Source organism: Suncus etruscus, chromosome 13 (assembly GCF_024139225.1).
Source record: "Suncus etruscus isolate mSunEtr1 chromosome 13, mSunEtr1.pri.cur, whole genome shotgun sequence".
Lineage (NCBI taxonomy): Eukaryota > Metazoa > Chordata > Mammalia > Eulipotyphla > Soricidae > Suncus > Suncus etruscus.
In genome coordinates this window covers 40,196,029-40,221,852 of record NC_064860.1, presented here as the reverse complement: position 1 = coordinate 40,221,852, position 25,824 = coordinate 40,196,029, and the positions used below count along the sequence as shown (strand labels likewise).

Genomic DNA, 25,824 nt, shown 5'->3' with positions numbered 1-25,824 from the left:
AATGCAAGAGCAGGTGCCTACAGGGCTGGATTGGGACAGCTGGGGTCTACTTAAAGGTCCCAAACTCCATCAGGTAGACTCTGCTCTCCAAATATCCTTGAATCACATAGGCTTCAACAGACAGATTTGGGGCAGGTGGCACTGTGTAGTGGCTGGAGGTTATTAAGGAAGTAGAGGGAGAGAAGGGGAAGTAGAGAAAAGAAAAATGGATGGAGGGGCTGAAATGAAGGCAAAGATTCCCCCCGTAGTGAGGACCTTAGATTTTTCTGTCCGATCTTGTCCTGCTTATGAATTGCATGCTTGGAAGAGCTGCATTTAGAAGCAAGTCCTTGGCCTATGCTTTTGGTTCCCCTGCTATTGTCATGTGCCCCTACCATCAATATGTGAATTTTCCTACTTGGATATAGTTATTACTTATAGTTTGTTTTAGAGCTACATTTAACTAAGCTCAGGGATCACTCCTGGTAGTGTCTGGAAATTGAACTTGAGTCAGCTGCTATCTAGAATTCTTTAATTTTTTGGTTTTTGGGTTACATCTGGTGGCGCTCTGGGGTTACTCCTGGCTCTTTGCTCAGAAATCACTCCTGGCAGGCTCAGGGGACCACAGAGGTACCAGGAATTGAACCCTAGTCTGTCCCAGGTCGGCTATGTACAAACGCCCTACTGCTGTGCTATTGCTCTGGTTCTCTTTAAAATTCTTGTAGTAAAGGTTGTCAGGGAGAAATTGCAGGATTAAAGCTTTTGCCTTTAATGTGGCTGACCCCAATTTGATCCCTGGTCTCCCAAGGTCCTACTAGAGCACTGCTGCTTGTGGCCAAGACAAAAATCTAAAATAAAAGAATTTCAAATCACCTTGAAGCTCTGAGATGCACACATATGGAATTTGGTTGTACCCCCTCCCTCCAATCCCCAATAAAACTACCAAAGCAGGTTGGGTCTCATTGGCCCTCTCCTATCAGCCAAAAGTTCAGAGATACCTAAGAACCAGCTCTCCAGTGATCATTCTTCTGTGACTTCCTTTCAGGGGCCAATGCCTCTGCCTTCCCCATGTGGCTGAGGTCCCTGATGACCATTGGCTGCTGTGTACCTGACTGCGCCCTCCAAAACGTGGCCATCTCCACACTGCTAGAGGTGATCAACCACTCCCAGTCCCTTGCCCTCGTCATCCAAGACAAGATGCAGCGCTACAAGAGCTCAGGACACAACCCATTCTTTGGCAAGCTGCAGATGGTGACACTTCCCCCTGTCGCACCAGGGACACTGAAAATCATTGCTGAGAAAACTGACTTCTATCAGGTACAGAAATAGAAGAGAGAGAGCAGGGACCCAGGGACTCACTCAGCGGCCATCTGATTGCTGTAACTGAGGTTGCAGGTCACTAGGGTTGGAACCCCGATGGGTCTGGTGGCAGCTGACTTACAGCTAGTATGAACATCTGTCCTTGCCTGGCCCCAGCACCATAGTGCTGTAGGTAGACCTGCCATCAGAACTGGGTACATAAAGCGATGAGGCTAGAGAGATGATGGCTCAGGGGATGGACCACAACCTGTGTAGCTAGGAGGCCCAGGTTCTAACCCCAGCATTGCTGGGGTTCCTGTGGGGAAACAGGGGCCTCAGCAGAACACTTTCTCCTGTGCTGGCAGCTTTCTTTCACTTGGAGACATTTTAAATACTTTATGTGTCAGTGAAAGCCCAACCAACTGAAGTTGTTTACAGTCTTCAAATTTTGTTTTTCTATTTTATTTTTGTTTTGGGAAAGCCTGCTCTGGACCCTATACTCAGGTATTAAAGCAGGGCTGGCCACATGCAAAGCAAACACTTTTTTTTTGGCGGGGTGGGGCGCACACCTGTGATGTTCAAGGGATTATTCTTGGCTATGTGCTCAGAAATTGCTCCTGGCTGGGGACTGGAGAGGTAGCACAGCGGTAGGGCATTTGCCTTGCACACAGCAGATTTGTAAAGAAGGTGGCTCGAATCCCAGCATCTCAGGTCCCCCTGTGCCTGCCAGGAGCAATGTCTGAGCGCAGAGCCAGGAGTAACCCCTGAGCACCGCCAGGTGTGACCCAAAAACCAAAATGGAAAAAAAAATAGAAATTGCTCCTTGCTTTTGGGTTGGGGATCATATAGGATGCTGGAGATCGAACCCAGGTCCATCCTAGTAAGCCACACGCAAGGCAAATGCCCTACTGCTGTGCTATCGTTCTGGCCCTGAAAGCAAACACTTTGCCTCTTGTACTATTTCTCTGATTCCCAGAGTAATTGTTTCGGAGGGGCCTGCAAACAATTCTCAGGAAGTCTGGGGTCGTTTTGGGATTGCTCAGCCTATGATAGAACTCGAGGACACTTCTCAAGCCCAGCCGTGCTCAGGATTCCTTTCTGGGCCATATCTGTTGATAATCAGGGGCCATGGGGTGGCTGGGATCAAGGTAGGTTGGGACCATATCCCCAGTGGCACTGCACTTTGAAGTGTCTATGAAATCTCTGGTCAGGGCTAGAGCGATAGGACAGCAGGTAAGGTGCTTGCCTTCCACTTGGCAGACTAGGGTTCATTTCCTGGCATCCCACATGGTCCCCCCTGAGCACTGCCAGGAGTGATTCCTAAGTGCAGAACCAGGAGTAAGCCCTGAGCACAGCCAGGTGTGTCCCCCCCTCAAAAAAAAAAAACTCTGATCACCCTCATCAACAGTTACTGTTGTCTGCTAGTACTCCCCATCTTCCATCTCCACCCCCTCCCCTATGTATCAGTTCTATTCCCTAATTATTTTTTGTGGGTCTTACTATTATTTTTGGTTTTGGGGTCACACCCTCCTTGTTTCTGCTCAGTGGTTGGACTGTGGATTAACATGCTGCTTTCTTTTTTTTTTTTTTTTGGTTTTTGGGCCACACCCGGTGGTGCTCAGGGGCTACTCCTGGCTGTCTGCTCAGAAATAGCTCCTGGCAGGCACGGGGGAGCATATGGGACACCAGGATTTGAACCAACCACCTTAGGTCCTGGATCGGCTGTTTGCAAGACAAACATCACTGTGCTATCTCTCCGGGCCCTTCCATACTCCCAATTGTGGCTAAGGATTCGTAGATTTGAGCTTCCTCCATCTTGGGCCTCTCATCTGTGTAGTGTGGGACCTCCATCTTTTTAGTCTAGGCAGATCCTGGTGGATTGTTGGGCTACGCTCTTTGGCCGTGTTGCCTCACCTAGTGGAAGTCTGTAGAAGCTGATTCCCCAGGGGAGAGAGTTGCTGCATGTGTCCCAAGCTCCATTTCTCTGTCCCAGAGGGTAGCCCGGGTGTTGTGGCACCAGTTGAACAAGGAGACCCAGGAGCATCACGTGACCTGCGTGGAGCTCTTCTATCGGCTGCACTGCCTGGCGCCCTCGGCCAGCATCTGTGAGGACATCATCTGCCATGCCCTGCTCGACCCCGACAAGGTGAGTCTCTCAACCCCTTGACTCCACCCTGCCATGCCCAGTCCCAGCCTTCCAGCAGCCATCTGGATGATCAGGCACACAGTAGAGTCTCCGGCCTGGATTCCTCCAGAAATATGTGCCATCTCCAGAAACATGTGCCATTTTCTCCACCAATGTGCTTTGTGTCTGTTAACCCACCCTGGGAGCTCTACCCAAACCCCTACAGGCCTCCTGAGTTTGGGGGTTCTTCTGGAGCCCCTGAGACTTGGGTGTCTCAGGCTACCTGGCATGCTCTCTTGGTTTTGTTTGTTTTGATTTGTTGTTTTGTATCTTTATTTCCTGGGACCATACGCAGCAGTGCTCAGGGCTTATTCCTGTTTCTGTGCTACGGAATTCTTCCTGGCAGTGTTCAGAGGACCATATGGAATACTGGGGACTAAGTCCAGGTTGACTGTGTGCAAACCAACTGCCCGCCCCTCTAAACTATTGTTCTGGCCCCTGTTTTAGGATTTTTTTTGGCGGGGGGAGGCACACTCAGTGGTGTTCAAGGCTTTTACTCCTGTCTTTGGTTCAGGGATCACTCCTGGCAGTGGTTGGGAGACCATATGGGATGCTGGGGATAGAGCTATGCAAAGCCAGTGCCCTCCCTACTGTGTCATCGCCCCAGCTTCCAAGACTGTTGAATTCCTTTAATTCCAGGGACCCTGGCTGGGAGGGAGGCTTCCCTGATTGGGGAGTTAGCTTGCTGTGATGTGAGCAGAGAACTGAAGTGGGCTCTCTGCCAAGCCATGTTTGTGTGGAGCAGGCTGGAGGGAGGCACTCACTTGTTCCTTCCTTCCAGGGAACCAGACTGGAGGCGCTGTTCCGCTTCTCTGTCATCTGGCACCTGACTCGAGAGATCCAGGCCTGCCGCGTCACATCTCGTAGCCGCTCCTTCGACAGGTGAAGCCCACTTAGGATGGGACTGAGTCAGAAACGCTACCCCATTCCTTGATGCCCAGCAAGTGGCTCCCCGCCCCCACACACTGAGTGCAGTGTGTGTGCATATCCATGGCAATGCTCCTGGCCGTGGAGGATGGAGGACCGCAGTGTGGGCCAGCATCCCCAGTGTGTGAGGCCATGACGATTGCATGTCTACACTGCTAATGTCATCAACTCCATGCTTTAAGACGTTCATTTGGAGGATGGTTTGTAAAGGCCAGGGCAAGTGTAAAGGACTGTGTGTGTGTGTGTGTGTGTGTGTGTGTGTGTGTGTGTGTGTTGTGTCTGTGTCTGTCTGTCTGCCTCCCTTTCTCTCTTTCTCTCTCTCTCTCTCTCTCTCTCTCTCTCTCTCTCTCTCTCTCTCTCTCTCTCTCAAGGGGAAGGTGTTAAAGTGTCCATCTTACACATGGTTGTCCCTGGTTCTCTGGCACTGTATAAGGTCCCTACACCCCACCTCTGATGATCCCTAAGCAGAGAGCCAGGAGTAAACCCTGAGCACTGCCGGGTGTAGCCCCAAACAACTTTTTTTTAATATCTATTTATTTATTGGTTTTTGGACCACACCCAATGGCGTTCAGGGGTCACTCCTGGCTCTGTACTTAGAAATCGCTCCTGGCAAGCTCGGGGGGACTATATGGGAATCAAACCCAGGATCGAACCCAGGCCTGTCCTAGGTCAGCCATGTGCAAGGCAAATATGCCCTACTGCTGTGCTATCATTCTGGCCCCCCCCACCCAAACAACTTTTATGAAGGAAAAAACAGTCAAGTTTTATAGAAGGTACATTTTTTTTGCAATTTCGTTTGTTTTTATTTTTTTTGTCTTTGGGTCACCCCTGCCAATGCTCAGGAGATACTCTTGACTGTGCTCAGGGGACCCAATGGAGTGCTGGGTTTGAACCCTCATTAGCCACATGCAAGGTAAACACCCTCCCTGCTATAGTAATGTCTCCAGCCCTTCATTCCATTGCTTAAAAAAAACTGTCAGGGACAGAGAGAGATCTCAAACAGTTGTTGAGCATGGGCCTTGCAAGGCAGGAGAGCTGGGCTTGATTTTGAGCCCCATGCGGAGTACCCCTCTTATGTCCCACCACAACACAGAGTGGGCCCTAGGGTATGCCCATCCCCACAGACGTTCCAAGAGCACACACATGAGCAAATATTTGGGGGCAGATATGCTGCCCTAGACAGTGCTGATTCTGTGCCTGGGGTACCCCCCGCAGTTAGATGAGCTATTTGGGGTGAGGCCTGAGTTATTGGGATTCTGGAAAGCACCCTATCGCCCTCCCTGTTGATTGATTGTAGCTGGAAACCAGGTTGGAACCCCTGTTGTCCTGTGTGCTCAGCTTTCCAGGGCCAGTGTTAGTGAGGTTCCCTGGGGTGGGGAAGGTGGTCCTGGGGTGCATAGGCCTCTACCCCTCATTGCCAACTTGCTTTCCACACCAGGTCCCTGTTCGTGGTGCTGGACAGCCTGACGTGCACAGATGGTGCCATCAGTGCAGCGGCCCAGGGATGGCTGGTGCGGGCGCTGTCCCTCGGTGACGTGGCACGCATCCTCGAACCCGTGCTGCTGCTCCTGCTGCAGCCCAAAACTCAGAGGACCTCCATTCGCTGCCTCAGGCAGGACAATGCTGCAGGTGAGCACAGTCTGAGGGTCCCCAGACCCTGACAGGTGTAGACCTGCCCTTAGCTTCAGCCATAGTCATGAGAAAGGTACTCTGGACACTTACAAAGACTTGTACCATCTGGAAATCAGAGATGGGCCCCTGAAAGGCAGGTTAATGGGCAGGACCCTTGCTTTGCATATTACCAACTCCATATCTATCCTCAGTACCCTGTATGGATCCCTGATCCCTGCCAGGAGGATCTCAGAGTCAGGAGTCGTAAGTCCTGAGCACAGAGCCAAGAATAACCCTGGTCATCTTGTGTGTGAACCAACCTCTCCCTTACACACATACTACCACCAAGACAAATAGAATTAAAGGACTAGATGAGGAAGGCCTAAGTGATAAGTATAGCGGGGAGAGCATTTGCCATGCATGTTGCTGACCCAGGTTCAATCCCCATCATCCCATATCGTCCCTCAAGCATTGTTAGGAGTAATTCCTGAGTGCAGAGCCAGGAGTAAACCCTGAGCACTGTTGGGTATGACCCAAACCCCCCCAAAACAAAAAACAGCCAAACCAATAAAACCAGATGAATCCAAACTTCAGAATACTAGGTTGGTGGATATGTTGTATTCACTAATAAAATTAGGCTTTTGTTTTGTTTTTGGGCCACACCCAGCAGCACTCAGGGGCTACTCCTGGCTCTGCAGTCAGAAATTGCTCCTAACTGGCTCGGAGGAGCGTATAGGATACTGGGGATTGAACCCAGGTTTGTGCTGGGTCAGCCACGTGCAAGTCAAATGCCCTGCTGCTGCACTATCACTTTGACCCCTAAAATTAGATTTTCTTCTCTCTTTCTTTCTCTCTCTCTCTCCCTTCTCTCTCTCCTCTCTTCTCTCTCTCTCCCCTCTCTGTCTCTGTCTCTGTCTGTCTGTCTCTGTCTCTGTCTCTCTCTGTCTCTCTCTGTCTCTCTCTGTCTCTCTGTCTCTGTCTCTGTCTCTCTCTCTCTCTCTCTCTCTCTCTCTCTCTCTCTCTCTCTCTCGCTTTTGGGTCACACCTGGAGATGCTCAGGGGTTACTCTTGGTTCTACTCTCAGTAATCACTCCTGGCAGGCTCAGGAGACCATATGGGATGCCAGGGATCAAACCCAGATCAGCCACATGCAAGGCAAGCACCCTACCCTCTGTGCTATTGCTCAGGTTCTCTTTTCTTTTTTTTTAAGTAACAAAGGGAAATTTGGAGTTGGGGAGATAGTGCAGCACTGAAGCACAGGCTTTGGGAGACACCTGAGTTAAACCCCTTGTCCCCTGAGTACCATGCTGGGAACAGCCCCCCAGCACCTCTGGGTATGGCCTCCAAACCAGAAAGAGAAAGGACAGTTTTCGCTAACTCTGTACCAGTGAGTGACATAGGGAACAAAGAGATGGCGTGGAGCACATGCCCAGCCCAAGCTTGGTCCCAGATAGTCATCAACTATATCCCCAGTGTTCCCTGAGCCTAGCACCGTGCTGGTGTGGCTTCGTGAAAGAAGTGGGAGTTGACATTTTAGTCACACTGGAAGGGGAAAGCATCAGCTTGGGAGGGGAGGGCAGTTGTTGAAAAAGGAAACAGGAAAACATGGGGTAGGAACAATAGCACAGAGGGCAGGGCATTTGCCTTGCACATGGCTGACTAAGATTTGATCCATGGCATCCTGTATGGTCCCCTGAGCACTGCCAGGAAAGACCCCTGAAAATAGAGCCAGGAGTAACCCCTAATACCTCTGGGTGTGGCCTGTAAACAAAAATAAAAAGGGAAAATATGGGACTGGAGTGATAGCACAATGGGTAGGCATTTGTCTGAAATGCGGCTAACCAGAGTTGGATTCTTGATATCCCATATGATCCTCTGAGCCTGCCTGAGTGCCACTGGATGTGGCCCAAAAAACTAGAGATGAAAGAAAAAAGGAAAACCATAGTGTCCCGTCCCCCACCCCCCACCCCCCCCCCCACCCCCCGCGAAAGTTTCTTTGTAGGAAACAGTGTACAGAAACGTCAGCAGATTTTCAGAGCTGAAAGGTGCTCCCTCGAATGGCTTGTTTTCAGCAGAGCCAGAAACACACACAGGGCATTCACCAGGCTTTGTGAAAGGCCCAGCCCTGGCCCCACTGGCGGATATGGGTGATGAGCATTTCCATGCACAAAGCATGAACATTGTTTTTTTTTTGTTTGTTTGTTTTATGGTGAGGCGGGGGTGGGGTGCCACTCCCAATGGCCCAATGCTGTTTAGGGCTTACTCCTGGCTCTGTGCTTTGGGATCATTCCTGGTGGTGCTCAGGGAACCAGATGCAGTGCTGGGGATTGAACCTGGGTCCACTAATGGCATGTGAGGCCAGAGCCTTAACCACTGTCCCCTCAACTTTAGTTATTTAATGTTTGCTTCTAAGACCAGGATTCCTTTTAGAGGTAGGTAGCTCCTCAGAGTCCTAAAGTCTTCTCTCTCTCTCTCTCACTCTCTTTCTCTCAGAAGACTTACATCATTGGTTGTATAAGAAGAAAGCACCATTCCGAGAGGCGAGTGGCTTGGCTGAGCCCCAGAACAGTAGCACTGAAGAGAGCCTACCACTGAGCCAGCTCACCACGGTGGACCGGGAGGCCATCTGGGCCGAGGTGGAGCGGGAACCAGAGAAGCAGCCACTGCCGGACCCTGAGCCCCGTGACAAGGACCTGCCCAGTGGTGGCAGTGCTGGCGGGGAACCAACTGACAGCAGTGAGCACACGGAGTCAGCAGACACAGGCTCTAGCCCCACAGACAGCGAGAACGCATCCTCCTCCTTCTCCTCCCTGTCGCATGGGCCGCCCGAGGACGGTGGCACGGCCCCGCTCAGGCTTGGCCTGAGCCGCGTGGACTCAGACAGGACCCAGGCCTCAGAGTCGCTGTCCAGTGATGATGATGACATTGATGATGAGGCAGAGGAGGCCGAGGTGGTGCTGCAGGAGGTGCCCTCTGTCCAGCAGTCCCGGCCATCACGGGTGCCACGCGGGAACCCCGAGGCCTTGTTTCAGCACATTCTGCTCTACCTGCAGCCCTACGACTCCCGGCGTGTGCTCTATGCCTTCTCGGTGCTGGAGGCCGTGCTCAAGGCCAACCCACGGGAGTTCGTGGAGGCTGTGGCCCAGACCAGCATGGACACCAGTTCCACTGCCCACCTCAACCTTATTTCTAACCTGCTCGCCCGCCATCAGGAGGCGCTGGTGGGCCAGAGCTTCTATGGGAAGCTGCCGACCCAGAGCCCCAGCGTCTGCCCGCACTCACTACTCATCGAGCTGCTTGCCTACCTGTGCCTCAGCTTCCTGCGTAGCTACTACCCAGGCTCCCTGCAGGTCTCCCACCGTGATATCCTAGGCAACCGTGATGTGCAGGTCAAGAGCGTGGAGGTCCTGACCCGGTTAGCAGCACAGCTGGTGGCTGTGGCCAAGTCGGCTGAGGGCCAGAACGCCGACTTCATCCACGGCCTGTTGCAGCGCTGTAAGGTACAGGAATATGTCCTGCTCTCACTCGCCGCATCTATGCATGCCAGCCGTCGGCACTACGGGCTGGCCACAGGCACTGCGCTGGCCACATGGGCCCGTGCACCCCCCAACGGTCCCCTTCTGGAGGAAAACCTCATCAATCTAGGCCAGGACCAGATCTGGAGTGAGCACCCGCTGCAGATCGAGCTGCTGAAGCTCCTGCAAGTGCTCATCGTCTTGGAGCACCACCTGGGCTGTGCCCGTGAGGAGGCCGAAAACCAGCCTGAGCTGGCCCGCGAGTGGCGGCGTGCTGTGAACTTCCAGCAGGCCATCGGTGCCCTCAACTATGTGCAGCCGCACCCGCTCACCTCCCAGGGCCTGCTGGTGTCGGCTGTGGTGCGCGGGCTACAGCCGGCCTATGGCTACGGCATGCACCCGGCCTGGGTGAGCCTGGTCACGCAGTCCCTACCCTACTTTGGGAAGTCACTGGGCTGGACTGTAACCCCCTTCATCGTGCAGATCTGTAAGAACTTGGACGAGCTGGTCAAGCAGTATGAAAACGAGTCTGCGAAGCTGCCTGTCAGGTACAGCGGCTCCAGGGATGCTGCCCAGCGCCCAGGCTGTTGCTTGGATGAGCTTGTCGAGGGCAGATGCGGGAGCACAGTCAGAGGCCCTTGGAGCGTTGCTAGAGGGGTCAGGCTGAAATGCCCAAGTCTTCCTTGACTCTCTCTCCCTTCACTCCCTCCCACTTACCTTTCTTGACTTTTTTCCTTCCTCCCTTCTTTCTTTCCCTTCTTTCCTCCTTCTCTTTTGATCCTTTCTTTCCTTCTCCTTCCTTCCCTCCTTCCTGCCTTTCCTTATTTCCTTCTTTTTTACTTCCCTTTCTCCTTCCTTTCTCCTTTTCTTTCTCTTCCGTCCTTCCTTCCTAACTTCCTTTCTTCTCTCCTTCCTTTCATCTCTCCCTCTCCCCCATCTTTCTTCCTCCACCACCCTCTCTTTTAGGAGAGGAGGGTTATTTAGGGCCTTATCCAGTTTACTCCTAACACTGCTCAGGGATCACTCCTGTTGCTGCCCCAGGGACCATATATACTAGGATCCAGGATTGAGCCACGATTGATTGCAAAGCAAGTGCCCTAGTCCCTATTCTATCTTCCAGCTCCTCGGAGCCTTTATTTCTTATTTTTTGCAGGGGGGTGGGGGCACACACAGCAGTGCTCAGAGGTTTATTCCTGACTCTGCACTCAAGAATTGCTCCTGGGTGTTCTCAGGTGTTCATGTGAGATGCTGGGGATTAAATTCAGGTTAGCTGTTTGCTGCGTAAGTGCCCTCCTTACTGTGTTCTCTCTCCAGACTCTCAACCTTTTGTTTATTTTGTTTTGGATCAACATTTAGCTGTGCTCAGGAATCACTTCTGGCAGGCAGTGGGAACTGCATTGATTCAAGGAATCAAACCCAGGTCTCTAGACAAGGTTAACACCCTTTCCTACCTGCTGTACTCTGGTCAGGCAGCCGGCCATTTTTTAAAATTCCATGCAGGTACCATACTGGTTCAAGTTGCAGGGGAAGTCATTCACTCTCTTATTTATGCCAAACAAATACAATATAAATTTCCCACACTGAAATTGGAAAGCATCTTTCTGAAGGGACTGAAGGCAAAATTACAGATGATGGGTCTTGTTCTAGGCCAGTGTGTTGCTCCCAGAGCTGCAGTGCCCAGTAAGCCTGATCTCTTGGCTGTGGAGACAGCTCTCTCTGGGTGCTGCTTTGCCTGTAGGAGTCACAGCTGCTGTCCCTGGCACACACTACCTGAGCACAAAGCAAGCGGGACCCTCAGGTGCCCTGAGTGTGGCCAGGAACAACAGAAGTCTAGGACTTGGCCCTGATTTCCTTGCTGACATATAAGACTAAAAACCATTATTTCCTTGTCCACAAACCTTCTCAAAAATTAGTTTCTTGGGCCCGGAGAGATAGCACAGCAGCGTTTGCCTTGCAAGCAGCCGATCCAGGACCAAAGGTGGTTGGTTCGAGTGCCGGTGTCCCATATGGTCCCCCGTGCCTGCCAGGAGCTATTTCTGAGCAGACAGCCAGGAGTAACCCCTGAGCACTGCTGGGTGTGACCCAAAAAAAAAAAAGAAATGAGTTTCTCGGGGCCAGAGAGAGAGCGTGGAGATAGGGTGTTTGCCTTGCGTGCAGAAGGATGGTGGTTCAAATCCCGGCATCTCATATGGTCCCCTGAGCCTTCCAGGAGCAATTTCTGAGCATAGAGCCAGGAGTAACCTCGAGTACTGCTGGGTGTGACCCAAAAAAAAAAATCAGTTTCTTGGGGTCAGAATGATAGAACCGCGGTAGGGTGTTTGCCTTGCACGCAGCCAATCTGGGACGGACCCCTGTTTGATTCCTGGCATCCTATATGGTTCCCCAAGCCTGCCAAGAGCAATTTATGGGCACAGAGCCAATAACCTCTGAGCACCGCTGGGTGTGACCCAGAAACCTTAAAAATAATCAGTTTCTCCTTTCTTCACCTCCAAAGCCTGAGCTCCAAGAGGGAAAACATCTCCCCTGATTACCCGCTCACTCTGCTGGAAGGTCTGACAACCATTAGCCACTTTTGCCTTCTGGAACAACCCAATCAAAACAAAAAAGTAAGTTTCTGTTTTCCCTAAGCTTTGCGGCATTTCAGATATGGTTTTATAGGGTTTCCTTTCAAATAAGAAAAAAAATGTGTATGTTAAATAAGGCGAGTGTTAATGAAATCTGCTGCTCACATGTGCGGGTGTATGCAAATTTATGCAAACCAATGCAAATGTACTCTCAAGCCTGGTCTTGCTGGCACCTACAAGTGTGTGTTTTTCTCTGTAACCAGGGATACAGTGTCAAGACACTTGTTTGGTCTGAGGCCTATTTTAGTCTTTCCCCACTGTGTAGTTGTTGCTTGACCCCCTTGTTTTGGGTAAAATCTGCTCTAAAGCCATCTTAGCCCTGAGGAGCTTTCCCCTCCCTGGGCATGAGTTTTAGGAGGTACCCCAGGCTTTGGTTGAATACAGATAAGTTTGGGGTTGCTTTAGACTGGCAGGTGTCTGGGCTCAGTGTATGAGGAACCATGTGGCTTCCAGACCCTGTGTGGGGCTGCTGGCCGAAGTCAGAATGAGGTACCATCCTCGGTGTGGGGGGGCAAATGGACGGGCACCTGGGAATAGGACACAGCCCCCCTGTAGCTGTCCTGGTGGCAGAGATGTGCCCCTGGGGGAAGCCCACAGACCCCTGTTGCCACCCTGGTGAGCAGGTTCCGCAGCAACTCAAGACATCTTGTTTTGTTTTGTTGTTTTTGGGCCGTACTTGCTGGACTCGGCTTACTTCTTTCTGGCTCTGCACTCAAGAAACACTCCTGGCAGGTTCGGGGGACCCTGTGGGATGCTGGGAATTGAACCCAGGTCAGCCATGTGCAAGACAAACACCCTCCAACCCCACCTTTTTCTTCTTAGGTGGCTGCCACTGATATTAGCAGCATGCGAAATGCCAAGAACGCTATCTTGGAAGAGCTTCCTCGGATAGTTAACACCGTGGCCCTTCTCTGGAATGTTCTCAAAAGGGAAGAGGCTCAAAAGAGGCCTGTGGATATTCTTGGGGCCAGCAAAGGGTCCTCATCCGTTTACTTTAAGACTACAAAGGTGAGAGGCCTTCCCTTGTGCGATCACTGCCTCCCACTCCATAGTTGCGTTATCATCCCCTACCCCAAGGTGATTTCTGCAAGGTCAGGGTTGGTGATCAGTGGTTCAGCAGGATCTGAGTAGGAAGCGAGTCAGGAACGAAAATGTCTGAGGCATTGGTGAGGGCAGAGAAGTTTCCTCTTGGCCAGAAAAAAAAGCTATGTCATTGTTTTCTTAGCCTATGTTCTGCCCTTTGCCTTATATGTGTCCATCTGTTTGTCTGTGTATCTCTGTGTGAATTTGTGTGTTAAAAATAACCCCTTGTGGGGTCAGAGCTATCGCACAGCAGGAAGGACTTTTGCCTTGTAGGCAGCTGATCCAGTTTTAAGCCCCAGAATCCCATAGAGTTTCCTGAGCCTGCCAGGAGTGATTCCTGAGTGCAGGAGTAAACTCCTGAGCATTTTCAGGTATGACCCCAAAATAAATAAGCAAACAAAAATAGCTCCTAGAGCTTTGGGGGTGGGCCCCTCTCTGTCCTGCTCCAGCAGCTTCTCACTCTGTCTTGTCCTCGGGGTACCAAGGGCACACTGATGCATTAGGGTGTCTAAGGTGTCTGAACAGCAGCAACCAGACTCCCCTGGTTGACTATCTGTGTCACCATCCTCAGCATCCAGGCTCATGGCCAAGGCTTTGATTGTGTTTCAGGGCAGCCGGATCTCTCACCACTACTAGGAGTCACTTGGGGCCTCCATTGACAGTGCTCGGGTTGGTCTTAGCCCTGCCCAGTCCACCATAGAGCCATTTAAGAAAACCTTTGGGGCCGGAGAGATAGCACAGTGGTAAGGCATTTGCCTTAGATGCAGAAGGATGGTGGTTTGAATCACGGCATCCCATTTGATACCCCGAGCCTGCCAGGAGCAATTTCTGAGCATAGAGCCAGGAGTAACCCCTGAGCGCTGCCGGGTGTGACCAAGAAAGAAAGAAAGAAAGCGAGAGAGAGAGAGAAAGAGAGAGAGGAAGGGAGGGAGGGAGGGAGGGAGGGAGGGAGGAAGGAAGGAAGGAAGGAAGGAAGGAAGGAAGGAAGGAAGGAAGGAAGGAAGGAAGGAAGGAAGGAAGGAAGAAGGAAGGAAGGAAGGAAGGAGGAAGGAAGGAAGGAAGGAAGGAAGGAAGGAAGGAAGGAAGGAAGGAAGGAGGAAGGAAGGAAGGAAGGAAGGAAGGAAGGAAGGAAGGAAGGAAAGAGGGAGGAAGGAAGGAAGGAAGGAAGGAAGGAAGGAAGGAAGGAAGGAAGGAAGGAAATTTAAAAAAAGGAAAGAAAAGAAAAAGAAAACCTTTGAGGGCTGGAACGATAGCACAGTGGTAGGGCGTTTGCCTTGCATGCGGCCAACACAGGATGGGCCCCGGTTCAATTCCCAACATCCCATATGGTCCCCTGAGCCTACCAGGATCGATTTCTGAGTGCAGAGCCAGGAGTAACCCCTGATCGCTACTGGGTGTGACCCAAAAACAAACAAAACAAAAAAAAAGGTAAACCTTTGGGACTGATACTGGACTCAAGTTCATGACTTTTTGTTTATTGGTTTTGGGGCCACACTCTGCAGGGCTTGGGACCTACTTTTGGCTCTGTGCTCAGGGATTACTCCTGATGGAGACCATATGAGATGCTGTGGATTGAACCTAGGTCAAACACATTCAAGGCAAGTGTGGTGTTCTCTCTCCAGCCCAGGAGCTCAGGTTCTTGATGAGTTCTTGAAAGGACTCAAATGCAAGTCTGGGTAATACCAAGCTGAAGGGTACTTATTGATGTGTACAAGGCACTGAGTGTGTAGGCCTGACTAATGAGTCCTAGTGTTTCTGAATCAACCAGGGCATTTATAAGACACAAGAACACATATCTGGGCAGAGTCTGAGGGTGTATAACAGAGCCCCATTTCTTCATAGATGCCTCTTAGTTGTAAAACAGTCTCAGCATGAGGCAGGATGCTCACAGGGTACAAGAGAAGAATGCTGAGGATTCTCACCATGTTTGTGCTCATCGGGGGTTGACTAGGGCAGCCACAGACTGTCATGTTATAGTTAGATTTTTGCCATGTGAGTGTATTGTAAGAAACATGAAAAGATTTGGGGTGATCGATTAATATATATGTCAGTTACCCATTATTGACCCTTCCAACTGCTTCTCATCTCTGGCCTTATTATTTTCTCCCTTTGGGGCCCAACATTGTTTTGGGGCCTTCCTTGATGGCACTCAGGGCTTACTCCAAGCTCTATACTTGGGGATCATTCCTGGCAGGGTGTGGGGGACCACATGGAATGTCAGGGATCAAACTTGGCTCAGCTGTGTGCAAGGCCAGCTCCTATCACTCTGCCCCTAGACCCAGCATCTGTAACTCATTAACTTTGTAGGCAGGAGCAAACCAGGATTCTGGTTAGGGGTATAAAGGGCATAGAGGTTGATGTCAGGTTGAAGGATATTGGTGTTGGCCTATTGAGGGAGGACAATGTTGCCCTGTTGAAGAACAGACCATGGCAGTAACTGCTCTCACAGAAGCACAAAGACATCTTTTACAGAGAATAGCACAATGCTGTAGTGGATCAGCACTACAATGTTATCTTAGAGGAATATTTCACCTCCTAGAGGTAAAGTTTTCTGGTTGGTTCTCCCATAAGGTCCATGGCCTGCCACATTCACTCCAGCTTTTCTCCTGTCTCAGGACTATGGCAGATTCATTTGCTATTATGCCGTCGTCTCAGCGGGAAATGTCATTGTACAGCCCATCCAATGCACTGGTGGGCATTTACTGGCATATTTAGTCCCACACAACTGGTACAGTAATTCTTGCCAAGTTATGGGTGAGAGCATCTGCATGGGGGAAAGAGAGGGGAGAATGCTTTGCCTCAAACAGCACATTAAAGAGAGAGAGAGAGAGGAGTGCTTTACCTGAAAGCGTGCGCGAGAGACAAAGAGAGAGAAAGAGAGAGAGAGAGGAGAGAGAGAGAGAGAGGAGAGAGAGAGAGAGAGAGAGAGAGAGAGAGAGAGAGAGAGAGAGAGAGAGAGAGAGAGAGAGAGAGAGAGAGAGAGAGAGAGCGCAAAGAGCATTTAGCCTCAAACAGCACATCTGTTACCCAGACAAACTGCCGCCAGACCTAGCTGGCACACTCCTCGGGGCTGTGAAACATGGGTTTCCAGAATGTTCTGTTCATTCCAGGAGTGCCCTCCAAGGGAAACCCGCTGTCTTTCAAGGCGTTGCAGGAACGTGCATAGAGCCCAGGTTTCCTGTGTGCAAGGCTCTGTGAATGCCCAGGCCAGCTCCCCCTCTCGGGTCCTGTGTCCTCTCTCTGGAGTGAGTCTGCCTGAAAGGGCCAACACTGCCGCCTGCACTGGCCTGACCGTGTGCTCTTGGCTGAAGTTTCTGGAGTGCCGGACTTTGGGCCTGCCCTACAGGGCCTCAAAGCTCAGGGCAGATGCCCGCATGCACAGAGGGAGACATCCTGAGTCCGGCAAGCAGTGTGAGTGCTGTGGGCAGGCTACTCCCAGTGTGGCATTCGGGCCCAGGAAGCTGACACCAGGCCCAAGCTCATCTGGGCCTCAGGTATCCTGCTGCAGGACATGCACAGAACATACTTGTTCTTTAGAAATTTGGGCCAGGGAATTGACTCAAAGTGTATATCCTGCATGCAGAAGACCTGGCTTCAAGAGCTATAGCACAGTGGAGAGGGTGCTTGCCTTGCATGCAGCTGACCTGAGTTTGGTTCCCAGCATCCCATAGGGTCTCCTGAGTACCACTAGGAGAGATTCCTAAAGTGCAGAATCAGGAATAAACCCTGAGTACCATTGTGCCCCATTAAAAAAACAAAACAAAACATGATCCAAATAGAGGACTGGTTTCAATTCCTGGCATTGCAAATATCAATAACATGAGGCCAGAGCAAAAGCACAGCAGGAGGGCATTTGCCTTGGATGCAGCTGACCTGTGTTCAATCCACAGCAAACCATAGGGTCCCCTGAGCCTGTCAGCAGTGATTCTGAGCACAGAGGCCAGAAGTGATCGCTGAGCACTGCTGGGTGTGGCCAGCAGCTCATAGTTCATGTTTCCAGCCAGAGAGAGGCTGGTGCGCAACAGAGCGAGTGGGGACAAAGGGTTGTCCATGATTCCTAGCAGCCCCCCAGCGCCCACAGCCTGAACTGAGCTCTGTTTGGGGAGGTGCCCGCTGCTTGACTCTTACCTGAAAGCTACCCCAAGATACATGAGGAATATAGTCTGACATCTGCTTCTAGCAGGCACCCCATGAGCGTGATTGTGGTGATCAGCCCAGGCTCTGGCTGCTTCCTTTGCTTCTCTGCCCAAGGCTGAGCAGCATCTGGCAGAAGGCCTTGTCTTGTCACTTCCAGCAACCCAGAGAAGTCAATGTTTGTCCCAGAGCAGAGCGGGATCTATGTTGGTCTCCCCTTTGACCTCACATATGAGGGTGCCCCATGCAAACTGGGGGACATGGTGGTGGCCAGAAGCTCCACCTTTGAGCAACGCAGGGTTTCTGTACCCCTGCCTGGACCCCGAGCTAGAGGAAGGCCTCTGGGATCACTGCCAGGGACAAGTGCTTCAGGCAAGTGTCATGGCATACAGCAAATGGCCCGGAAGCTGTCCAGACTGGTGCTGGTGCAATGCTTCAGGCTGAGAAGCATCACCTGGGGGTGCAGAAGTTCTAGATTGTGGAGCCTGGAAGTTTTCAGGGTTCCAGCAGATTCTGGGGTGAGCAAGATTGGAGGCTGGTGAGTTGCAGGGCCACAGGGAGGGGTTACTTTTTTTTGTTTGTTTTCTTTTTGGACCACACCCAGTGATGCTCAGGGGTCACTCCTGGCTATGCACTCAGAAATCGCTCCTGGCTTGGGTACCATATGGGACGCCAGGGGATCAAATCGCAGTCTGTGCAAGCCAAATGCCCTACCGCTTGCACCATCATTCTGAACCAAGGGGTTAGTTCTTTACATTTGATTTAGGGATCCCTCCTGACAGTGCCCAGGGGCCACTGGTGTTGTTTGGGATTAAACCCGGCTCTGCCATCTGCAAAGCACGTGACCTCCCTATGGCCCACAAGGGTTTATTTTTAACGGATATAAACTGTAGTGATAGAATTGATCTGTTCCATTTCTATAAAACAAAGGGAATAGAAACAAGCCCTTTTCTGAGCCCATGGAGAGGAGTGGGGCTGGGGTTCTTCAGAATGGAAGCAGGGCTGGCCTGATGCTTGCTGGATACCCCTCTCCCAAGTCCCAGTCTTCCCCTGTGAAGCCCCATGTGGCCTGCCACTGGCCTTCCCTGCTGGCTTGTGGCTGCCTGGGTTAATGCCTTCTACTCCTTACCCACTCCACTCCCAGCAGTCCCTGGGACCATTTCACATAGAACCCCACTGGATGTATTTCTGGTCCTGTTCCAGGATCCCCACACCCCCCACTGCATTCCAGTGCTACTTAGTTTTAACTTTCCTTTCCCTCATGTTCTAGACCATCCGGCAAAAAATCCTGGACTTTCTGAACCCCTTGACAGCCCAACTTGGGGTGCAACTGATAGCCGCTGTCGCAGCAGTATGGAACAGAAAGAAAGTCAAACGGCACAGTAAGACAAAGGTAAGGATTCTCTCTCTCTCTCTCTCTCTCTCTCTCTCTCTCTCTCTCTCTCTCTCTCTCTCTCTCTCTCTCCCTCCTTTCCCCTCTTCTTCCCCTCTCCCTTCCCTCCCTCTCTTCTTTTTTTTTTTTTTTTTTGGTTTTTTGGCTACACCCGGCGGTGCTCAGGGGTTACTCCTGGCTGTCTGCTCAGAAATAGCTCCTGGCAGGCACAGGGGACCATATGGGACACCGGGATTTGAACCAACCACCCTAGGTCCTGGATTGGCTGCTTTCGAGGCAAACACCACTGTGCTATCTCTCCGGGCCCTCCCTCCCTCTCTTCTACACACACACTCTCTCTCTCTCATTCTCTCTCTCTCTCTCTCTCTCTCTCTCTCTCTCTCTCTCTCTCTCTCTCTCTCTCTCTCTTCTTAGAACCCTTCCCACTCTCCATTCTCACTTCTGTATTCAGGCATGTGTCTCTTTCTGCAGATTGTGCCGGCTCCAAGTGCATCTCAGCTGCCTCTGGTGGACCTGGTGTGTGCACTCAACACCCTGCAGACTGACTCGGTGCTGCAGCTGGTGAAGGAGGTGGTGAAGCGGCCGCTGCCCATCCAGGGGAACGAGGTCAGGTGCTGGTTCTGAGCAGAGAATCAAGGGTTTATAGTACAAGTGCTTGTGTTGGACATGGGGGTACTCACAGGACTGTCCCCTACATCTCTGATTCTCTGGTTGGCTTAAGACCCTCCTGGTAATTCTCTGCCAACTGGGCCCTTGTCTTCATGTAAGGACTCAAGGATGGGGTGGGGTGGGGGTGCAGAGGCCTTAGGTCCTCGGCCTTATACAGGTAGGGTGCAGGGGCCTTAAGTCCTCAGCCTTATACAGGTAGAGTGCAGGGGCCTTAGGTCTTCAGCCTTTTCTTTTCTTTCCTTTTTTTTTTTTTTTTGGCCACATCCAGCAGTGCTCAGGGCTAACCTATGGCTCTGTGCTCAGGGGTCACTCCTGATGGAATTCGGAAAACCTTCTGGGAGTGTCAGGGATTGAACCTTGGTCGTATGTAATGCAGGTCCTCTCCCCTTGGATGTGGCTATGAGAGTCAGTTGCCTCAGGGGTCTGGGGGACCCTCAAGGGATGAGCCCTGCCAGCAAACTGCTGCTTTAGTTGGGAAGAGAAGGAAACTGGCCCAGAGACCAGGACTGTGAGGCCAGATTATGGACGCCTCTGAGTGCTGCAGGGATTGGAGACGGTGAAGTGGGGTGTCCACAGCATCTCGGTTACTGGGTGTATGTGGGATGGAGAAGTCCAGTGTAAGTTTCAGCAGTAACTGAGCACATCTCAGGTGGCATGAAACCTGCTTTTCAAAATCCTTCTCAGACTAGAGCACAGCAGGTAGGGTGTTTGCCTTGCACTTAGCTGACCCGGGTTCAATCCCGGGCGTCCCATATGGTCCCCTGAGCCTGCCAGGAGTGATTTCTGAGCACAGAGCCATTAGTAACTCCTAAGTGCTGGGTGTAGCCCCAAAACAAACAATAGCAACAAGAAAATCAAAACCTGGGGCTGGAGCCGTAACACAGTGGTAGGGCATTTGCCTTGCACATGGCGGACCCATGGGACAGACAGACAAATAGACCTGGGTTCGATCCCCGGCATCCCATATGGTCCCCCAAGCCAGGAGTGATTTCGGATTGCCAGAGTTGGAATCTTTGTTGGCTGCATACCAGGCCAGCACCCTCCCCTCTGTGCTTTCTCTCCAGTCCCAGTGCCTCCTTTATATAAATATCTGCAATTTCCTGTTCTGGGTTTGGTTGGTTGGGGGTTTTTTTGTTTGTTCGTTTGTTTTTAGGGGATGTTGTTTATTTTGTTTGGGGCTCACATCCAGCAGTCTCAGGGGAACACTACTTGGTGCTACACTCACAGTGCTAGGGTGGGGACTGACTGGGGTTGTTGTGGAATCTTTCGGGACTGGCATCAAACTCTCGGGACTGCATAGGCGAGGAGGATGTGTGCTGCAGTTCTCCAAACCTGTGACCTTCTCCCCACTTCTGCTGCCTTTTGCATTTCAGTTTTGTTTCTCCTCTAACCAGTTGAGTTACTTAGGTTTCACTTTCGTTTCCAGAAGTCTGCCAAGGTGGATATTCCTGTGCTGCATTTCTGTCACGCTTTCATCCAAAGGTAACTCATTAATTCTTTTGTGCTTTCATAACTTGCAACTGGAAAGAATTGCAGTTTAGAAATAGTCCTTAATGCTGCCTTACTGCCTCCCCAGTTGCCCTGCTGCCCTCACTTACTCTTCTTTTTCTTTTTTTTTTCATTTAAAGACTATGTTTCTTTTCTTTTTCTTTTTTCTATTTTTTTGTTTTGACCAAAGTGGATTATAAATCTTTCACAGTAATTTTTTAGATACATAGTGACTTGAATCAGGGGCATTCCCACCACCAATATTGTCCTCCCTCCACCCCTACTCCCAGCGTACATCCCATATCCCCCTCCTTTACCACCTGGGTTGCTAGTATAAGTGGTCCCCTCTGTGTCTAGCATGTCTGATCATTATTTTTATTTCTACTTAATGTTCACACGACTGTCTGGTCTTGGTACCCTTCATTATTTCCCCCTCAATCTGTGAGGGGAAATAAGATGGTTCAAATTATGTGGTTCTGTTTGAAGAAAATAAAAATAAAATAAAACCTTCTAGAGGCTATAAATAGTAGTTTAAGAGAAGAAAGAGAAAAAGAGAGAAACCTAACGACAATATTTAAAAAATTAAAAAAATATACCAGTCATCTTATAACTGCAAATGCAGGAAATTATATGCTGTTTTATTTGTTTTTAAATAAGGCCTACTTATAAATTATCATATCTAGCACATAAACTTAACTTCTTCCTTTAACTAACTTTCTTTGATATTATGAACTCTCAAAATCTTAGTGGATAATTTTTAACTACAATAAATTAGTTACTAAAGTTAAAATACTTATGAATAACAATACTCTGAAATAAAAGATTTAAAGACAAAAATTACAGGGGCTGGATAGATAGTATGAAGGTAAGGCGTTTGCCTTGCATACAGAAGGATGGTGGTTCGAATCCCAGCATCCCCTGGCCCCCTGTGCCTGCTAGGAGCGATTTCTGAGCATTTTAGCCAGGAGGAATCCCTGGGCGCTGCCGGGTGTGACCCAAAACCAAAAAAAAAAAAAAAAGAAAAAGCACCACAGCAATAAAGATAACAAGCACACACAATAACCATGGTCCTGAAATTAAAAAAAAAAAAAAAAAAAGCACACACACACAAAAAGAAAACCCACGGAAAAAAAGTTAATTAAATTGTACTTCTCTTTTTATTATTGCATAGGCACAGTAAATATTGGAGAAATTAGAAAGGGAATTCCCTTGGCCTAAGAGATACAGGGTTTCTCCACCCTTGAAGTATACTGTCATGGGAATAACTACAGACTCCATACATGTTCTTTTACTCTTCCCTTGATCCTTTGGTGGTGTCTGGAAACTTTCCGCTCCATCGTGGATGATAAAATCCTGCCTCTGTAGCTAGAGAGATCTTGATATTTGCACAGGTCAAAGGATGGAGCCTAGGATGGAATCTTTATGGTTCTTGGAGTTCTGTTCCATCATTGTTGTTTTAATAAGTCTTCTGTAGTTCGTTTTTGCCCCGATCCTAGGATGAAGCATAAAATAGAGTCTTGCCTTATGTTTCCAGAAGATCTGCTCGGTTGCAGTTGTCTCATTCAGACCGCTGGAGTTAGAGATCTTGGTTATTGTACAGATCATAGGCCAAGGCCTAGACTAGGATCTTTTTTTATTGGTCCCAGGATAAGTTCTGCCCTGTCATGGTTATCACAGTCAGTCTTCTGTAGATATTGATGTTGGTTTTTGTACCAATCAAAGAATGACATGCCTTCTGAATTCATCTTATTGTTAGGAGGTGAGGTAATAGTCCAAGTTGTTGCCATTTCCTCATTATGAGGATGTGATATCAAAACTGGCGCATGTTGGTGTCAGAGCAGTATTAAGAATGCCCCAGAGGGAGTTTGGTTCCTGGAGCTGTAGTGGAGAACTGTGTCGGTTCTCTGTCTGAGACCTAGGGTTCAGGGTTGGACGGTCACTGTCTAATCACATGGAGTCTAAATTAGGACCATATGACATATGTTCAAGGTGGAAGGTGCCCCTGTATTGTAAAGTATATGAGTTCCTATCCATAGTAGATAAGAGCTGTTTCAATACGTAAAATTTTCCCTTTTTTAGTATGCCTTTGCAAGAAGAAATGGTGGTACATTATATTGCTGGTGCATTTAGGGGTGAGAGAGTGTCAGGCTCCATCATCTCTGTGCCCTGGTTTTGACCTGAGCTATTATCCTTGGTGTTGTGTATGTAAACATTTCAATGGGATTATTATGTTACTGACTGCACCCTGATTGGTGATTGTGCCCTACCCTAGGATGTGACCTGGCATTCTGCTTCCACCCTAGGGTGGTACCTGATTCTGCTCCCACCATTGGGTGGTACCTGATCCCACTATTGGGTGGTACCTGATTCTGGGAGATAAAAGCAAGGGTCTGTGGAAGGCGGGGGGCTTTCTGGCTGGAACTGATGCTGAGGCTTTGGGCTTCAGTCTTGTCCACTGAATAAAGCTAATATTTCCACAAGCCTGACTGTCTGCTAGCTGTTTACCTGCTGCTTCACCTCAGAACCGCCGGCTGAACAGGGTGGCAGACGCGTGCTCTGAGCTGGAGGGGAAAGACCTCATCTTCCATCCCTCTATCAGTCAACCCCATCAAGGGCTGATTTGCAACACTTCGCAAGACTTTATCTTGTAGGTTTTTATATCAAGCAGAACCAAAACAGGTGGAGTTAAGGAAGAAGAGAAAACAGAAATGAGACTCATATATATATATATATACTCACACATATAAAAGAAAAATAAATAAAAATAAGTTTAAAAATACTAAGAGAAGGGGCCGGAGAGATAGCATGGAGGTAAGGCGTTTGCCTTTCATGCAGGAGGTCATCGGTTCGAATCCCGGCGCCCCATATGGTCCCCTGTGCCTGCCAGGAGCAATTTCTGAGCCTGGAGCCAGGAATAACCCCTGAGCACTGCCAGGTGTGACCCAAAAACCAAAAAAAAAAAAAAAAAAAAAAAAAAATACTAAGAGAACAAAGTAATGTAGGAGACTACCTTATATTTGGGGATAAACAGGTTAAGAAGTAGTATTATATAGGTCTTAAACTTATAAAGGAAATATAGGCTTCCCCATTGTCTTTTGAGATTTTCTTGTGGAGGGTACTTTTCTTCATTTATTTCCTGGAGAGCTAGCTGATTTACTCTGCCATGGTCATATGGGTCACCAGGACTTGTGCCTGGGCCCATAGTCAATGTCAGGGGGCCAGAAGGATGGTCTCATCTACTTTATTTTGAGGACTACACCCAGCCATGCTCAAGGAATCACTCCTAATAGGACTCATGGGACCCTATGGGATGCTGGGGATCGAACCCAGCTGGGCCACGTACAAGGCGAGTGCCCTTTCTGCTGTTCTTTCGCTCCAGCCCCCAGTGGTCTCACTTAAAGCTTGTATTTCTAGCCAAAGAATTTCAGGTTCCTAGATTCCAGTGGTTCCCTCATGTGTGGAGCTAAGAAACAAGGCACTCCAGGATCCAGGGAAATGGTGGAGTTCCTGAGTGTGGGCCTTGTGAGTCTGAAGCTTAATCTCCACCCTCTTTCCTCCCCCCCCCTCCCCCGACAAAATAGTCATCAGGACAAACAGGTCCAGGGGCTAGGGCAATAGTTCAGCAGGTAAGATGCTTGTCCACCTAGCTTTGATACCTGGCAGCCCATACAGTCCCCAGAGTCCCACCAGGAGTGATCCCCAAATGCAGAACCAGGAGGAAGCCCTGAGCATTGCTAGGTGTTGTCAAAAAGTAAGTCAGTAACCACCAGGCCCCTAAACTTCTTATCCACCTAGATTGCAAACAGAGCTAGAGAAAGCTTCGGTGGGGTCTTTTTTCCCCCACCGCACCCCTGACCTGGCCTTTCCAAACAGGCTCCCGGGAGCTGCCTTGCAAGAGAACTTCCCTGCCCTGTTGGGTGTGTTCAAGGAGTCAGTCCAGCTCATTCTCACTCCTCCCAGCTACTTCCTGCTTCTCAGGTACAGGGGCTCTGGGCACTTGCTGTCCATCTGCACCCATGGGTTTCTGGGTGCCCCAGCTGAAGCCCTGTTTCCCCACAGCATGCTGAACGACTTCGTGACCAGGACGCCCAATCTGGAGAACAAGAAGGACCAGAGAGACCTGCAGGTGTGTGGGGGACTTGGCAATCATGGGGCAGCAGGAGCTGGACCTAGGTCTGATCCCACAGGTTCTTCTTTTATTCTTGTTTGTTTTTGGGTCACACCCAGTGGCACTCAGGGATTACTCCTGGCTCTGCACTAACAAGTCACTCCCGGCAGGCACATATGGGATGCCGGGATTCGAACCACCGTCTGTTCGAATCAGCTGTGTGCAAGGCAAACGCCCTATTGTTGTTCTATCCCTCTGGCCCTCCCACAGACTCTTCTCAGGCCTGAGGACCCTGGGAACTGAGTTGGTCTTTTGACAAGGCCCAGAGTTGGGCAGGGAGCCTGGCCTGAGGTTCAAGATTCTAGGAACAAGTTAGGGCCTAATCTTTAGCATAGTGTCGTGGTTGATTCTTGTCATCTGTTATTTGGTTTGGAGCCATGCCCAGTGTGATGTCCAGGGGTGACTCCTGGCTCTGCACTCAGGAACCACTCCAGGTGATGCTCTGGGGTCCACATGGGGTACCAGAAATCAAATCCGGGTTGGCCACATGTGAGGCAAATGCCCTCCCTGTTGTGCTATTGCTCTGGCCCTGAATTAGTTCATTTCTGTACTCAGATTTCTTTATTATTATTTTTTTTTTTTGGTTTTTGGGCCACACCCGTTTGACGCTCAGGGGTTACTCCTGGCTATGTGCTCAGAAATCGCCCCTGGCTTGGGGGGACCATATGGGACGCCGGGGGATCGAACCGCGGTCCTTCCTTGGCTAGCGCTTGCGAGGCAGACACCTTACCTCCAGCGCCACCTACCCG

The 25,824-nt window shown here is 50.1% G+C and overlaps 1 protein-coding gene across 1 annotated transcript in view; it reads left to right on the top strand.

Moving 5' to 3' along the window:
- The window catches only part of DOP1B (DOP1 leucine zipper like protein B), a 92,560-nt gene that overhangs the window by 48,413 nt on the left and 18,323 nt on the right, over window positions 1–25,824 (top strand). Inside the window, exons 15-26 of the mRNA XM_049785737.1 lie at window positions 1,025–1,296; window positions 3,272–3,424; window positions 4,245–4,345; window positions 5,829–6,019; window positions 8,495–10,064; window positions 12,011–12,122; window positions 12,963–13,148; window positions 18,628–18,750; window positions 19,222–19,356; window positions 20,846–20,901; window positions 24,781–24,885; window positions 24,967–25,033. Of these exons, the coding sequence (XP_049641694.1) occupies window positions 1,025–1,296; window positions 3,272–3,424; window positions 4,245–4,345; window positions 5,829–6,019; window positions 8,495–10,064; window positions 12,011–12,122; window positions 12,963–13,148; window positions 18,628–18,750; window positions 19,222–19,356; window positions 20,846–20,901; window positions 24,781–24,885; window positions 24,967–25,033 (3,071 nt within the window). The remainder of the gene's footprint in view (window positions 1–1,024; window positions 1,297–3,271; window positions 3,425–4,244; window positions 4,346–5,828; window positions 6,020–8,494; window positions 10,065–12,010; window positions 12,123–12,962; window positions 13,149–18,627; window positions 18,751–19,221; window positions 19,357–20,845; window positions 20,902–24,780; window positions 24,886–24,966; window positions 25,034–25,824) is intronic.